Below are 17,382 nucleotides of genomic sequence, written 5' to 3' on the forward strand. Positions count from 1 at the left end.
AGAGACTGCGCCTGATAGTAAATACAAAAGTTGCAACGTTATATACTTGTACTGTAGCGCAAATCTAATAAGTAGTTGGGTGAAATTATGTAAGAGGGAGGTGTCCTACAGAAAAAAAATAAATAAAAACATGCACGTAATATTGTTAATGTGGTTCAAAACGATGTAAAGGATGTTCAAGAAGCCGTCAAGAAATCTTTTACCGTCCTTGTCTTTTGGACGTGAGCTCAGCCGCTGTCGTCTCCATGTGACAAGTATAAACAGTCATGGAAGACACGCAACTCGTCATGAAAAATATCCAGCATCTTTTCTCCGTCCGCGTCTTTAATCCTGCTTCCTTTTATCTTCTCCTCTTGTATTTTTAGCGACATTTTTGCTTTTGGGCAAGTGTGGCCTGGCATTTACGTCCCACGCAGTCTTCGTGTCCTATCTTTTATTCTGACACAGAGGTCGCGCCATGTCTCATTCTGGAGCATAACTACTGTCTTGCTTTTTCTCTCTCACTCTCGGTTTAGCTCTGGCTCTAGCTCTTTCTCTGTCTCATACACACACCCTCGAAAACCCTCACAGACGCACTAGCACCCAGTCTGTCGCTGTACCATCTAATCCTCAGTTTCCTGTCACAGATACTTACCACTACTACCATCACCACCACGACCTTCACCAGCGTCTCCGCCTGTACCAGCCTCTGATCATATTCACAAGCAATTTACCTCCGCCATTTTTAGCGAATCCGAGAAGGAAAATACCACAGGAGAAAATATTATACTTTCCATTTAATTTTCCACGAGATTCCGCCTCCCTCCTTGTGACCCGAGAGAGGAAAAAGAGGATAGTATTTTTCCTCCTCGGTTGAATCGTGTTCCTGACAACGCCGCCAACATTACTTCACATTGTCCCTTGTGGAGGTGAGGCGGCAGGTGGTAGTGCTATGCCTTGCCTCCTCCACGTTCTTTCCTGAGTCTCACGCGATCCCAGACGGTGGAAAAGAGAAGGAAGACCTAATAAAGTGACAAAGGAAAGCGAAGGAACGAAGAGAGCGAGACAGCAAGACATAGAGAGAGAGAGAATGGTAAAGATGAGGACAGAAGTATATTAAAGGGAGAAGAGGATGTCAGATGAAAGGACAGGTGACTGACAAAGGATTTTCAAATGTGAATTTTTAAAGTTTACATGAAGCAGAAGCAGGAAGGAAAATTATGAAGAGGAAGGAAGTTGATGATGAGGAAGAAGAGGGGCAGGAAAGAGGACGACGCGAGACTGTGGCAACGTTGAAAAAAGGACGGGAAGGGAATAAGGAAGAGTAGAGAAGGAGAATGACACGGAAGAGGAGGAGGACACAAGTAAATTTGGTTCAGAGGAACGTATAAATATGTAGCAAAAAGTGAAATAGAGAATCGGGGAATGGATGGGTAGGAGGGAAGAATAAAAAACCGCTGCGGAACAGGATGAAGAAAAGGGAACAAAAGTGAAAAAAAAAAAAAAATGAATACTTCAAACGATCTCAAAGAAAGAAACTCCTGTACTTGTTTTTCTTGTCCCTAAAAATACACGGCTGGGCAGGTGAAGAAGGACAATTTAATTACACGCGAAAGGAAGAGAAAGGGGAAGAAGACAGAAAGAATTTATGAACGGAACAACATACAGATAGGCAAAGTGAGGTGTGTCTTTCCTCTTCCTCTTGTTTTGTCATTTTTCTCGTACATTTTTTCTTTCATCCATTTTATTTTTATCACCCTCCTCACAGTGACAGTCCACGAGGCACCAAGAGTGAGGAGAGGGAGGAACCGAAAATTACTGTTGCATAGCCCCTGTTCTTTTTAATTGAAAACTTCCTCGTTTTGTCCCCGAAAAAAAAGAAAAAAGTAAGGAATGATGCGAAAAGAATGGGGTTTTGCTGGGCAGTGTTGCGGCCTGTGTGTATGTGTGTGTGTGTGTGTGTGTGTGTGTGTGTGTGTGTGTGTGTGTGTGTGTGTGTGTGAGAGAGTGATGAACTTTTCGCCCGAGTTGGGTATTTCTTTCCTGCGTGTCTGGAGTGACGGTTCGTGCTGCTTTTTTGTTAGCAAGAGTAAAACTTGAAATGGACACTCACTCGTTATTTTCTACTCTTGCCGCGTTGGTGTCCTGCTGAATGATTATTTCAAAGCAAAGCTAAACTTCACCTAAAAGGATGAATGGCGTCGTTTCAGAATAGATTCTTTGCTGACTGACAACAGAAGCCACGTGTGTCTTTGTAGTATGCATGTGACGACGTGAATGCTTTTACCGTTTATTGATTGATATATCTGAGGGTACCTGGACACATTTTCTATTTTTGTTTTGCCTTTCAAGTCTTTATCCAATTTAGTTTCTCAGCGTTGAATTTTTAGGTACCGAGAACTTTTACATTTGTGATCTTCAAGCACTGAGCTCCTTCATGCTTCCCTAATTTGTCAGTTTTTAGCTTGAATTATTTCCTGGAGAATATATATTTTTTTAATTTTCAAAGCGATAAATTCATGCGTTTGTGAATTTTCTCGACTCTTGATTTTTAGAGAACCGTGCCATTAATTTTTTTTCTTTTATCTCCTTTACTGCCAAACGCTATTGCAACAAGACTTCCTCGTCCTTTCATGAATTTCCGTAGTATAATTTTCGGTAAGTGGATTAGTAAAGAAATTTGAAAGTATCACATACTGCTACTGCTATCATCCATTCCCCCCTCTGTGAACCATCCTTCCACCGTGTCTTTCCCTCACAGGTCGCCCGGACAGTTTCCCCTCTTCCATATCACTTTCAATATAGCCCTTCAGTGGTCCCATTCCTCACCCCTCGCCCTCACCCGTCACCCTTAGCCCTTCCCTCCTCACCCCATCACCGTGTTTCGCCTCTATTGCCAACCATGCTTGTAATACCTGGTTCTTCACTCCTCCTCTCAGCTCCCCCACCCGCCGCTGTACTCCTGCCGCCGTTAAAGGAAGATGAGGCGAGTCTAGATTGGCATTAATTCACCGCTGCGAGAAGGGTTGTTGTGGAGTATTAGAACGCGTGTCGGAATGAAAGCAGCGGGAACGAGGAGAGGCGTGCATTAGAGAGAGAGAGAGAGAGAGAGAGAGAGAGAGAGAGAGAGAGAGAGAGAGAGAGAGAGAGAGAGAGAGAGAGAGAGAGAGAGAGAGAGGAAGGTGTCTCATCAACTTTAATTATGGAAAGAAAAGTTTAATATTTTTTTTTTCACTGTAATATCTTTCTGGTGTTAGCCTGCAAAATTAGTCATTTATCCCCATGTGGCTTGCGTGTTAGTGTGTGCGTGTGTGTAATGTGTGTACGAGTATGTATGTGGGAGATATGTAGGTATTAAGGTATATTCATCAGTGTGTGTGTGTGTGTGTGTGTGTGTGTGTGTGTGTAGAGTTGTCTGTTTCTCTGCGTACCTACCTGCCAGTTCCGTGGTGTGAGTGAGTGGAGGGAAGATGAAGAGTATATTAGTATGTGCACTTCCGGCTTGCAATGTCTTTATGGAGGAGGAGGAGGAGGAGGAGGAGGAGGAGGAGGAGGAGGAGGAGGAGGGGAATGGGAGTGCGGGGAATGGAAGACGACGTGTTGGGGAGGAGGAAGCATCGCCATTACCGTCTTATGATCTCATTGAGTGACTAGAGGAAAGAAAGATTGTTCATTCTCCACACTCCATTCATTGACATCTCATTTTATTGGTTCTAGGTCATGGCTCGTTAATCTAAAACCAGACAAGGGAACGAGAATAACGAAATCGCACTGTCTTTTACTCACTTCACTTTTCACCTCGCTCCTGATGTGTTGGAGGAATATTTTACACTATCGCTTCTCTTCCTAATGACGGGATACGCTGGAACGACGCTCTCTCCTCGTTAGGTATTGATACATTCTTCACAGGATGCTTCGCCTTTAGTAGGAGCTTCTGGCAAGACTTCGCCCAGTCTGATGTGTTATATTTGCACTTTTGTCCTTTTATCAGTGTGCCTGTTGTGTCTAATTCAAATTTATTCTGCTTTTTCTCATCTGTATACTTTTGCACGAATTGAGTTTGGCTTTCTCTCTCTCTCTCTCTCTCTCTCTCTCTCTCTCTCTCTCTCTCTCTCTGGTAATAAGAGGCACAGCACTGGCTCAGCAGGATGTAAGTCTGGTGCTTTGCTAGTTATCCACGAAGAGTTTGAATGGAAGGCGTCATGAAGTGAATAACTACACTGTTGTGGGAAATATTAACATGCATGGCACTTATTCTAGTTCATCCTTGCCTCTCTCTCTCTCTCTCTCTCTCTCTCTCTCTCTCTCTCTCTCTCTCTCTCTCTCTCTCTCTCTCTCTCTCTCTCTCTCTCTCTCTCTCTCTCTCTCTCTCTCTCTCTCTTCCCTGCTTTCTGGCTGGAAGTGGAGTGTGGTGGGAGGGGGTTGGTGGTGGAGGAAATATGACCTCCTTGCCTGCCTCGTCCAGCCCTGTTCACCCTGGCCGGCCAATCCCGTCCTAGCTCTGAATTTTACATAGTGGCATTACCTTAAGTTTTCATCAAGTGGAGCCTGGTAGCAGAGGCACTCGGGGGCCAGACAGGCTTAAGTGGATGCTTGGATCTTTTTGCTTCAATGTATTGGACGGATTCTCCAGCCCGACCCCCTAGCCTCACTTTCTCCTGCCCTTTCCCTTCACAGACCCTCCTCTGCTTCTCATTTTCCTTCACCGTAACCTCCAGTCTCCTTGAAGCTGCCTCCAGCACTCACTAACAGCCTCGAGTCTCGATCTTTTAGTATCCCTTTTCTTTCTTTATTACCCTTCACTTATCAGCTTCGGGCCTCCTCGCTCTCCTCTCTATCACCCTCGCCCCGTAAATTTATACCATAACTGCACGTCAGTTTAATACCTGCTCTCTTGCAGCAGCTCCCAATAACCATCAAAGGGCCTCTATGGTGACCTCTCATCTTAGTCCTTAACGTTTATGCCAATAATACGCTTCTCCCATTACCGTGGAGCCTCTCGGCCTGTCTCAGCCCTCTTATGCCTTCCGGTCTATTACCTCCACTTCTCCTCAGCGTCTTCTTTCAAAGCCAAGAGGGCGAGCAGAGTTCCCCTTTTTATAGTGAGGTAATTAATTACTCACCCTGGCTGCACTCAACTTTGCCGTCTCCAATTAAAAGGCAGATATTGAAGGTGCCAATTATATTTCCTCCTCATTTCTGCCAGTCAATTGCGGCAGCGAAAAAACAGCGTCTGAGAGTTAGACCGCCGAGTGCTGGCTGAAGAGGAGAGTTAGACGACGAGGCCTTAATGTGGCGAGTCTGGTGAGGATGAGAGTGCAGCAGCTCAGATTATTTTACATGCAGATGTGTTGGTCTGTCCCTCCCGGGGCGGGGAGAGTCGTGTGCGAGGCGCTTAATGGCACGGATGCGGAAGCGAGGTCATGACTGTGATATGGTAGAAATTCTAATCCGAAAGAAAATTAACGTGGTTAGTATTCGAACCCATTTTTTCCAGCCTAGTTTTTTTTTCTTTTGAAATGAATACCATAGAGTTAAAGTTGAATTTTTTACGTACTTCTTTTTAATACTATCATCTGCCACTTAATGAAATACTCGTAATTCACTTACGCCTCCTGACTGGGCTGGCACCGGGGGCCCGGACCTCTGCTCTCAGCCGGTCCATTAGCCTCTGTAATGCATCGTGGGTCAACACAGACCCGTCCAACGTGATGGAAGATGATGCACTTGCCCGTGTTGCGTGCTCGTAATGTTGTTACGCTGCAGTAGTGTGTGTGTGTGTGTGTGTGTGTGTGTGTGTGTGTGTGTGTGTGTGTGTGTGTGTGTGTGTGCGTGCGTGTTACTCATGAGAGAGACAAACCAAGGGCACGAAAATAAACAAAGAAAAGCCAAAAATCCTGTTCATAAAACCGCTCGCAAAAATAATCTGTACGAAAAGAAAAGAAAGGTGTCACTGCACCTCAGTGTGCAGTTTCTGTTGTATCATCAGAACCTCAGTCAGTGATCACCTGAGACATTCCCCTTTGATCCCGCCGACGTGAACCCTATCACCAGTCCTCTTCTACCGAGACATTAATTGACAGCCAGTCAAGTGGTACCTCTCCATCTGGATATGAGTCTTGATCTTCTTTTCCGCAACCAGTGTTCCCTCACGAGTCTCAGGGTGAGAGACAGGGTGAGCGTGGCACACTGTTCAGGAGACACTAGCGGGAGGCCACGACTTTAAAAGAAAACGATATAGCAAAATAATGAAAACCCACCATTAGTGTTACATCCACTCTTTGATAATGCAACCTACATGGAAAAGTCATTTGATAACCTTCCTCGTAAAATCTATTAAAACAGCAGAGATTGTGTTGGTGAGTCTTATTTCTGCTCATAGCCATTACACACTTGATTGGAAAGATGTGGGCGCAGGTTGTTTGCAATCTTCTAAACCGCTGCACGCTATCCCTTGTTACTTAAAGACAAGAATACCAGAGTGGTCCTCTTTCAGTAACCCTCGACGCTGCCACACGGATGAGAAGAGTTGTTTAGAACCACTCACAATAGCCAGACAGGAAGAGAGGGTAAGGGCTATTCCTTACTACCTCACTCTAAATGGAACTGCACTTCCCTCCATTAAAATCAAAGTCTCCCACCAGAGAAAATGTTCATGTACAGAAAAAGAAATACACCATTCTCTAACCTTACCATTTTACCACTAAAGCGTAAAAAAAATCTTGAAAAATTTGTTCTTCTCGATGTTGTTCACCAGTCGAGTCTTTCTTGCCATGCACTACCAAGACATTTAGGCGCCGAGACGCGTGCTGTCTGAGGCCACAAAGGAGAATTCTCGGCGGCCCTTCATCAGTCCTCCTGTGGGAGTCTGGAGGAGCGTCAGATGAGGATCAGAGACGCCTGGAGGAGGCACGGGAGGAAACCGAGGATTATACAGGATTTGAGAAGGACGGATAAGGAGTTTGGAGGAACACAGGAGAGAGAGAGAGAGAGAGAGAGAGAGAGAGAGAGAGAGAGAGAGAGAGAGAGAGAGAGAGAGAGAGAGAGAGAGAGAGAGAGAGAGAGAGAGAGAGAGAGAGAGAGAGAGAGAGACTAAGGTGATAGGGTTTCGGAAAGGCAGTATGAAGTGACTTTGAACAGACTATAAAGGTGAATTTAGTCTTCCATTACCCCTTTCCGCTTGGCACTTCCTCGGTGTGATCCACTCCATCACCGCTTCATCGACTTATTGATTCTATCTGTTCTCCTCTGCCTTCCCTTCCTCTGCGCTGTCATCATCGTCATTATTGTAACTCTCTCTCTCTCTCTCTCTCTCTCTCTCTCTCTCTCTCTCTCTCTCTCTCTCTCTCTCTCTCTCTCTCTCTCTCTCTCTCTCTCTCTGTTCTTGTTCTTCTTGTTTATGTTCATTTTTCAATTCTTGGTCCACTCCTCTAGCTTTATTTTATGTTGGTTTGTTTTCTCTGTTTTTTTTTTTTTTGTTTCTAGTCCTTAATTCTGGTCATCACTTCAGCACAAATTTACGTAACTCACGGATCTCCTCCTCACCCTTCCTCCCCAAGCACTCCCTTCCCTCCCCTCCCTTCCACTCCCCCTCTCCTTCACACTCTCCTAATTCGCTCCAAAGTGACACTCCATTTTTCATTTTCTAGTACGCACAATACAATGAAGCTAGATGAGTTTTATTTCTTTTCTTTTTCTGTTTCCCTCCCTCTCTCCTTCCCTCTCTTCGTTTCATTACCGAGCTGGAGACAAGCCAAGGATTAGGGAAGTAAAAGAAGTAAAGTCCCTATCGCTCATCCGTAACAGAGAAAAATAGAAAAAAAAAGAGAGATACAAGTGAAAGAAAAGTTTGAAAGATATCTTGTTCGCTGGACCTGGTAGGAAAATAGTTCAGGAAGAGACAGAGAGGAAAAAAAGTGGGAACGGAAGGGAATAGAGAGTTTACTTGGTCGTATCGGGTGACAAGAATGGGAATTACTGCCGAGTGTTCATTGCGGTGACACTTGTTAAGTTACGTATTGGGAGGAGAGTTAGTGACCGAAGGAGTAGTACAGTGAGTAAACCCGCCTCGTTAGGGCAGCATTGTGACGCACGTATGTCAAGGACAGTAAAAGAAGGATTCATTGCAACGAGAAGGTTAAATTAAGGCAATCTTGCTTAAAAGTAAAGACATTGTTCGGCTTTCTTTCTCCTGGAGACAAGGGTCATTGAAGGAGCTATTACGGGAAACGGAAAGGAAATGTAGGGAAAGTCTTAGCTCTCTTAGAGAGAGAGAGAGAGAGAGAGAGAGAGAGAGAGAGAGAGAGAGAGAGAGAGAGAGAGAGAGAGATTAGTGTACGCAGAAGAAAGTTATCTTTAATTCAATTATAAGTTAGGCAAAAATAAGTTTTGTTTTCAAGTAAGTTACCAGTAGACGTGCACATAATGAGGTTACCATATATGATACGTGCCCATAGTCCCTTTTATAAAGCATAACATAGCGAGATGGGAATAGAAAGGAAGAGAGGCAGAGATAAAACGTCGAAGTGGTCGGTAGAGAACATGAAGGAGGCACAGCAGGTAAGGGACTCTTTTTACTCCCTGTAGCCATTAGCGCTGGAGCCTCATAGACCCTCACTTTCTCGGCAAAGGAATGAAACTATTTTACCTTCAAGGCAAAATGGACGTCGAGGTTACGTGCATTGTAGTGTGCTATTGTTGTTGTGGTGGTGGTGGTGGTAGAACTGTGCAGGAGAGAGAGCATAGGGGGGAATGGATGAAGGAGGAAGAAAGATAGGTTTAGAGAGGTGGACTAAGAAGAAGAAAGGAAAAAGGAGGTAGGCAGGAAGAGCCGCAGGGATTTTAGAGAGGGGGAAGGAAAAGAGGGAGTTACAAACAATAGGAGTGTGGAAAAGGTGGTGAGAGTACGTGCCATTAGTGAGAGAGAGAGAGAGAGAGAGAGAGAGAGAGAGAGAGAGAGAGAGAGAGAGAGAGAGAGAGAGAGAGAAAGGAAATCATAAAGGATCGTTTGAAGAAGGAGATTTTATATTATTTTTCTCTCTCTCTCTCTCTCTCTCTCTCTCTCTCTCTCTCTCTCTCTCTCTCTCTCTCTCTCTCTCTCTCTCTCTCTCTCTCATCAATTATGCGTTTATTTTCATCCTTCCATCGCCTCCTCTTCATCAGCGCTTTTATCTTTTAGCGTATATATATATTTTTTTCCCTAATCTTGTTTTTCTTATCTGCCTTTGTTATACTTGCTTCCCCTTTTGCTCTCCTCGAGGTTCTCAAGTTTATTATTTCTTCACCTCATTATGGGACTTAGTGAACTGTGTAACTTTCTTATTTTTCTCCCCCTCCTTATTCTTTTCCATCTCCTTGCCTTGTAATGACTGTAGTTGCTGTTGTTGTTTGGGGTTCTTCTGTTGTTGTTGTCATCTTTGTCTTTCTCGCTATTGTTGTTATTGTGTATTTATATTGTTCCTGTTCTCCTCCTCCTCCTCCTCCTCCTCCTCCTCCTCCTCCTCCTCCTCCTCCTTCTCTTTTTTCTTATTCTTCCATATCTACCTCCTTTTCCTCCATATTCAGTATCACAATCCTCTCCTCCTCCTCCTCCTCCTCCTCCTCCTCCTCCTCCTCCTCCTCCTCCTCCTCCTCCTCCTCCTCCTCCTTCTCCAGTCAATATGAAATTTATCTTCTCCCCCTATCTTCTCATTTCCTCCCATTGCTCTCTCTCCCTCTCTCTCTCTCTCTCTCTCTCTCTCTCTCTCTCTCTCTCTCTCTCTCTCTCTCTCTCTCTCTCTCTCTCTCTCTCTCTCTCTCTCTCTCTCTCTCTCTTCCAGCTTCACCTTCTTCCTCTTTCTCCCCTCCTGCATCTCCTTCTATTCCTCCTTCTGTTAGTGTTGAATTTATCTTACAACCTGCCTTCAATAACCTTTTTTTTCATTATTATTATTATTATTATTATTATTATTTATTATTATTATTATTTTATTTATTTATTTTTTTTTTTCCTGCCCGGCCGCCACTCCAATGATTACCTCCGCCTGGCAATACCCTTCTCGCTCACGGTGGCTCGTTTCCCCGCCCGCTAACGGCGCTGCATCTGGATTCCACGATAGAAATGTTCTCCCTTAAGCTAATTAAATTTTACCATTGCATTGAGGATCGAAGGTAGATTCTTGTTTGAGGTTCTAGTTGATTCACTTTTTTTTTTATTTTGTTAACCGTGTATCTTTTTATATCCTTTTTTTTTTTTTTTTTATTGTTTTGTCTATCTGATTATTTCCTGTTTGTGTGTTCTCATGGATTCAAGAACTATAGGACGAGCGAGGCTGGGTAAAATTAATGGCGTTTTTAGCTAGTACCTCAACCTCCGACAGGGTGGAACTGATTAATACTGCGGCAGAAATTAACAGAGAGAGAGAGAGAGAGAGAGAGAGAGAGAGAGAGAGAGAGAGAGAGAGAGAGAGAGAGAGAGAGAGAGAGAGAGAGAGAGAGAGAGAGAGAGAGATACCATTAATGAAATCTGCAAACATCTACAAAATCTATAGTACCAAAGAAACTGTGTAAGCCAATCACCGAATTCTGTTTTATGTGATTTGAGTGTTGGTTGAGTAATTTACTAATTTATTTCATGAGTAATATGTAAAATGTTTTCCTACCGTTCAATCCGGCTTGGTGTTCAGGATGACCGGTTGAGTGCAGGTCTGTCATAGCTTTTTTACGCAGATTGTGGCAAATAACTTGATGTTTCCCTGACTTTTACCGCAGCAACTTGTCTCACCTGCTTGGAATGAGGAAAAAAAAAAAAAACTCCCTATCAATCATATTTCTTCTTATTATTTATTTCACACACACACACACACATACACACACACACACACACACACACACACACACACACACACACACACACACACACACACACACACACACACACACACATGCAGCACCAGTTTCATTACATTTATTTATTTCTTGAAAGGAATTAAATCTCTTTTCTCATTGCTCTCTCTCTCTCTCTCTCTCTCTCTCTCTCTCTCTCTCTCTCTCTCTCTCTCTCTCTCTCTCTCTCTCTCTCTCTCTCTCTCTCTCCTTTCCCATGCACGTATTTGTCACTCAACTTATCTATGCTTCCCTTACCTTTCCTTTGTTCCCTCACCCTTCACACTTATTCTCCTCACTTCCACCTTTTTCACTTGTTGGTTGATTCATTAAATACAACTGCCTTCTGTCCCCCTTTATCCATTATTTCTTTTCTCTTTCTCTTTCGTCCTTCCCGTTGCGCCACTCTCCTCCGCTTTTCTCTGCTTTCCTTGTCTTTCATTTATTGCTTTACCCTCCTTCCTTGTATTATTTTTTTCCCCTTCATTTGCCTTCCTCTCTTGTCTCTTCTCCTTCCTCTTATTTATCATAGCTCCTTCCTCCCTCTGATTATTTTACGTCTTTCGTTTCCGTTGTTTTACCAAATTTATTTATTTTTTTTACTCTTTTTCTTTTCATTTGTTCCATTACATTTGTATTATTTCGTGTTGACGTGTTATATTCTTGCATCTCTCTCTCTCTCTCTCTCTCTCTCTCTCTCTCTCTCTCTCTCTCTCTCTCTCTCTCTCTCTCTCTCCCTTCCTCCGTGCACATCTCTTTCATTTTCTCTCCCCTTTTGTTCGTATTCTCCCTTCTTTTTTTCTATTCCATCTATCCCTCCCTCCTGTGCTCGATTTCGCTTCCTTTTCCCTTCCCCTCCCCTTCCCCTTCCCCTTCCCTTTCCCTTCCTCCATCCCACCACCTCCATCGCCATTTTTTTCCTTTTTTCACGTCCATGGGTATCACTCCTCCCACTTTTATCCTCGTCTTTCCTCTCCTGCTGCCTTCATGTTCTGTTTCCCGCAGCCTGCCACCACCGTGTCTTCCCGCCTCCCGCTGCCACCATCCTCGCCTTCCCCGTTAGCCGAAAGGAAGGGTATTGCCACTAATCCACGAATATCCTTCCTCTAGCTGATATGAAAGTCAGAAAAGAAAATAAACAAGTAGTGAATGAAGGTTGAGCTCCTTCGTGGTCACTGTCAGAATGGCACAGAAAGCAAGGAAGAGTGAAAGTAGAGGAGAGAGAGAGAGAGAGAGAGAGAGAGAGAGAGAGAGAGAGAGAGAGAGAGAGAGAGAGAGAGAGAGAGAGAGAGAGAGAGGAGGTGGAAAGAAGGAAGAAGAGGGGAAGGAGATGGAAAATGGATAAAAGGGGAAGAAATTGTCATTCAGAACGCGAGGGAGAATGTGTAAATGTGATACGATGATTGAATTAAAGGTGCACATGTGTGTGTGTGTGTGTGTGTGTGTGTGTGTGTGTGTGTGTGTGTGTGTGTGTTTTCAAGCAGGTAGGTAAGCAAGCAAGCAGGCAAACATACGTAACACCGGCCGGCCTAGTAAATTTATCTGAAAAAAGTAGAGAGAGAGAGAGAGAGAGAGAGAGAGAGAGAGAGAGAGAGAGAGAGAGAGAGAGAGAGAGAGAGAGAGAGAGAGAGAGAGAGAGAGAGGAACACTAAGCTTTTTATTACGTCCCTTACACATTTACATTAGACAAGCGTTCATTTTTTTTTTTATTTATGAGGCGTGAGGGAAATGTGATTGAGAGAGGGAGGGCGAGAGAGAGAGGGAGGGAAAGTGGACAATGGGAGGGAGAAAGGGAAGGGAGGTAAGGAAGAGATGACAGAGTTGAAGTGAATGTCTCCACGGAACATTTGCAACATCATGTAAGAAAAATGCAGAGACCCAAACGAAGTGAGGTTCTGTATAGACACTAAGGTTCATTGACTAAATCACTTCTCTTTAGCAAACCGGAGAAGGAAGAAGAAAGAGAAGAAGAAGAAAGGAAGGGACCAAGAGTTATTTTTTTCAGGAACACATTTTTCTTAAAGAAGGAAGAAGAGAAAGGGAGGAATACGTAAGACAGGGGAGGGAGTAGAAAGAAAAGAACAGGAAGAAAGCCTGACAAAGAAGAAGGGGAAGAAAATCAATGGAAGTAGAGCTGAAACGGACGTCTTTAGAGAGAGAGAGAGAGAGAGAGAGAGAGAGAGAGAGAGAGAGAGAGAGAGAGAGAGAGAGAGTTGCTAAAAGTTAATGGTTTGTCTCGTAACGGTAGATTTGGGTGGCTTTCATTATCAGTAGAGGTTACGTGGCGGCTCTGTGGTGTCTGGCCGCGATCCCCCCTAAGGCCTGGCTGTGCTTCTCTCGCGGCTAGTTCATGGAAGAAACATGATGAAGAGCTTATGCAGTAACCAGAAAATACATAGACTAAGTTCATTAAATGTAGATGTAGGTACAGAACAACATCACAAGGTACCCATAATTCATATATACTACACACACACATACACACACACACACACACACACACACACACACACACACAGAGTGGTATAAAAATAGGCAATAAAGGTCTTTTTTTTTTCTTGTTAAAATGAGCACAAATCCTTATTTTTCCCTCGTTATAAAAATGAAAAAGTATAAGTGTTACGTATCTTAGCGGGGACGAAGAATATATCTATATATATCCGAGGCTCCTTTGGACGATTCAGGGACGGCATTTTATCAGAATACAATTAAGGAATTAAATACGGAGACAAACGACTACGATGAAAAATAATGATATATAATTCTCGATTTATTTACGAACTCACGACGACCTTCACTTTAGGAGGAAAAACAAGGATCTGAGGGGAGAAGAAAGGACAATGGAGATAAAAAGGAAAAGATAAATGAAGGTGCTGGGGAGGATGAAAGAATGAAGAAGGAAAGAAGGAAGGAAGGAAGGAAGGAAGGAAAAGAGGGAGGGAAGGAAGAAGGCTGTAGGGTAGAAGCCAGAAATGTGGTTGAGGTGGAAAGAGGAAGAGAGAGGAGAGGAGGAAGGTACGAGATAAGAAGTGTGAGATTCAGAAGGGGGAAGGGAAAGAGTGAGTTGGTAATAGCTCAGAAGGAGGAAGATAGGAAGGCAGGAGAAAAAAAAAATAGAGAGAGAGGGACTTGTGAAAAAAATAGCGAGAATGAAAAGCTTGAGTAAGAGAGAAGGAAAGAGAAAAGTGCGAAAGACAGAAAAAAAGAGGCAAAAGGAAGCGAAAAGTGTAAGAGAGAGAAGAACGAGAAAGAGGACACGGAGAGGGTGATGGGAAGCGCAAGTTCTAGAGAGTTATTTTTAGCCCTCTTCCTCTTTCTTCCCTCCTCATTCTCTTCCCCTCCCGAACACACCTTTGTCCTTCTCTACCCCTCTTCCGAAGGCCCTTGAGTCTCCTGCCCCACACCTCCAGGCAAGTGTAAATGCGGGGGAATGGAATCTGTGAGATGTCTTGCAGAAGTCTCCTGGGTGAGCCTTGGCGCTATTTACATGGAAATAGCGTTCAGCTGCATTAGGCCAGGGAATGCGAGGGAGAGGGAGAGAGTCGCGTGTCTTGGGAAGGATAGGATCATTTAAGCTCTCCATTACCTACCCACACTTACACCTACGCACATCTACGCGCTCCCTCCCCCCTCCAAACACACACACGTGGAAAATGTATGGCAAATAAAGTCCTGATGCGCAGATGACTTTGTTGGTCTTCTCGTTTCTTATGATTTTACAGAATAATGCGTATTATCTTGAGAGGCTATTCAAACTCAATGATAGACTTGTCCATTGAAAGAGCACAGCTTTCTACCCGCCTCCACACTAAAGCAATGACACACGCGTCCACTTAAGCCATGTTTCTATTCATGTTTTGGCTGTTAACATTTTCTGAAGGTAATGCGGAATTTGCTCCAGAACTTACCTGTGTTCAGAAGCTCTTGCGTTAAGTTTTGAGCTTTTGAAATGATCGCCGCCCACATGTTACTTAAGCTGATTGCATATTGTAAACGTTGTGGGTGAATAGGGATGTTTGTGGTGCCCTCTTGTGACTAAGGGCAGCAGACATGACAGGAGGTTTTGTGGCAGTTTGGCAGTGTGGAGGCAGGGATGTAAAGGTATTGTTGAGTTTGAAGATAAGGTTGTAATTCCAGACTCTTGTGATTCAGACACCATTAAAAATGGCTTTGCTATTCCATCAGAAAAATTAGAAAACTGTGGTTATATTGTTGTTATTTTCATGTGTCCATCCAATCGTCGATGAGCCTATTGAAAGGGTGTGTGGTTCTGACATCTTACTTTTGCAGGTCTGCAGGCAAATGTGTCAGTGAAATTCAATTAGGGTATTACTGAAAACTCTGAACCCTGAAACCTAAAAGTGTTTACAAAGGAAAAATAATATTTTTTGTGTGTGTTTCGAAATGAGCGATGAAGTGCACAGTGGCTGCGTGCGTAGTGAGCGTGTGATGTGAGAAGTGAGTGGTGAGTGCCGGTGCGGCATGGGCGAGGCAGCGGCTGACGCCAGTGGGGGAGTGTGATGCGTCCCCGCGCCTCTGCCACGCCATGATGGCGCTCTTCGGGATGGTCTGGCTACTCAAGGTTCGTAAACACTTGCGTCACTGCGCCCACTGCCGCGCCCACTTGAGAACCTGCGCACACTGTCGTGCGCGGCCGTCACCCTCCCTGCCGTCCATCATCACCTCGCGAGATTCAACTAAAGAGTCATGTGCTCAGGACTCCGCCTCGCAGACCTCTCCGCCTGAGCAGGATCGGACCAAAATTTCTCTTGACTTAGTGGCTCACCGTCCAGCCTGCGAGGATGACAGCGACAGTCAAGAAGGGCCCGACGGGGAGGGGCGTGGCCCTGGGCCGGGCGAGGAGGATGCCAGTGAGGGGGAGGACAGAACAGTGGAGGAAAGAGTCGACCCTCCACCCATGTCAGAGACAAGTGAGAGCGACGGAAGTACTGTTCCCTTTGACAGTAAAGTGTTCCCTGCAGTGACTGCCTCCACGCCGCTCCCACCACTCAGCCCAACTCCTCCGGTTCGTGAAGGGAGTAGATCTCCCAGACGGCCTCAAGATCCGGCTGTCAGTATAGCCCAGGAACCGTGTGAAAGTGTTTCCGGCTCCTTGGCCAGTCGCGTGTGTGGCTTGTACGGTGAGGATGTGCCACGGCGCGACCCGGCCACTGCTGATAGACGGAGATCACTCTGTTCCATGAAAAGACGCAGCTTACCTGAGGTTGAGGATGAGGAGGCTAAAAATAACAGGACTTCCACACTGCCCAGACAAGCCTCAACTGGTAGTGGTTACCGTTTTTGTTACACTCAAGGGCACACACATCCCAATGCTTACGTCCCCTTAGCTGGGTCAACACCACATCTTCCACAAAATACCAGTAGTTCCCTTCCCACTTGGGACAAAACTACTCATTACTCACACATTAGTCAGGTTTCCACCAACACAGTTTCGGCCGTAACGCCACATGTTACACCAGCCGCCACTCTCCACACCCTCAGGTCTCCTCCGAGAGGCACCCGTATTAACTCTGGATCCACGCTATCTGCCGGGGGACGTGCTGGAGGGTGCATACGGTGGCTCGGATTCTAGTTCCCAGAGCGGTTCGCGTAGTTCGTACAGCGACCACAGCTTACCGCCCCCATTGCCCTTTTCCGAGGGAGCTATTCACTACCTCCCTGCCCCCCCAGCTGTCAGCAACACGACCTTACAGTATCACCACCAGCTGCTTCCTCCCCCTGCAAGGGCTGAGAGTACCTACGGGAGGTGGCCTGAGGTGACCAGGCCGCCGAGTCCTCCCAGCCAACGCGTCCACTACAGAGATGGAGTGTGGTCCATCCCCACTCGTTCCAGTGTTGTCCACCTTCCTGGGGGCTGAATACCCCAGCTACGACCCCACTACAGTGCCGGGTCGCGACCGTCGCCCTTACGGTCAGGTGGATACCCAGACCTATTCATCGCAGGGGACGCGAGGCACCCTGCCCAGGACCCGCATCAACTCTAGGTATCAAGGCTCACCAGCGCGTCAAACTCGGAGTCATTCCCGCAGTCCGAGCCATCCCCGCATCAGGCTTGACCAGCTGGAGGGAAGCAGGCCACCCCCCCTTCCGGACTGGGGAGGACCAACCTCGGCGAGAACCTCCTACTGCGCGCTGCATGGTTACAGCAAACCAAAAGGTAAGTGGCTGCAATTCTACCCGACATTAAAGATTTTGCCAACCGGAATTTTAGGCACAATTTAGCACGAAGTAATCACTGCTCTCTGTTTGCTTCTTCTTGCGTTATTTTTTTTCAACCTCATTTGCAGAACGAAAACCAGTATCCTGACTCACTCATCGTGTGCCCCTCCAGGAAATGTAAATCAGGTTATTCTGAAGTGTGTGTGTGTGTGTGTGTGTGTGTGTTGTGTGTGTGTGTGTGTGTGTGTGTTTACAGAAGTCTGCGGAAAGACTGCTTTATTTGGTTTGTTCTGTGCAAGTAGTACGTGCCAGAACGGTTCTGGATGCACTGGCAATGTTATTATTGTTTCTCCCTAACAG

At 45.3% G+C, this 17,382-nt stretch overlaps 1 protein-coding gene across 2 annotated transcripts in view; it reads left to right on the forward strand.

The window, feature by feature from the left end:
* Positions 1 to 17,144, forward strand: part of LOC135111128 (uncharacterized) — a 78,741-nt gene extending 61,597 nt beyond the window's left edge. For both annotated transcript variants that reach the window (XM_064024115.1, XM_064024113.1), the window contains one exon: positions 15,133 to 17,144. In XM_064024115.1, the coding sequence (XP_063880185.1) occupies positions 15,389 to 16,435 (1,047 nt within the window). In that variant the 5' untranslated portion in view covers positions 15,133 to 15,388 and the 3' untranslated portion in view covers positions 16,436 to 17,144. The remainder of the gene's footprint in view (positions 1 to 15,132) is intronic.
* Positions 17,145 to 17,382: the final 238 nt, after the last annotated feature.

The sequence above is a fragment of the Scylla paramamosain genome, chromosome 21, assembly GCF_035594125.1.
Source record: "Scylla paramamosain isolate STU-SP2022 chromosome 21, ASM3559412v1, whole genome shotgun sequence".
Classification (NCBI taxonomy): domain Eukaryota; kingdom Metazoa; phylum Arthropoda; class Malacostraca; order Decapoda; family Portunidae; genus Scylla; species Scylla paramamosain.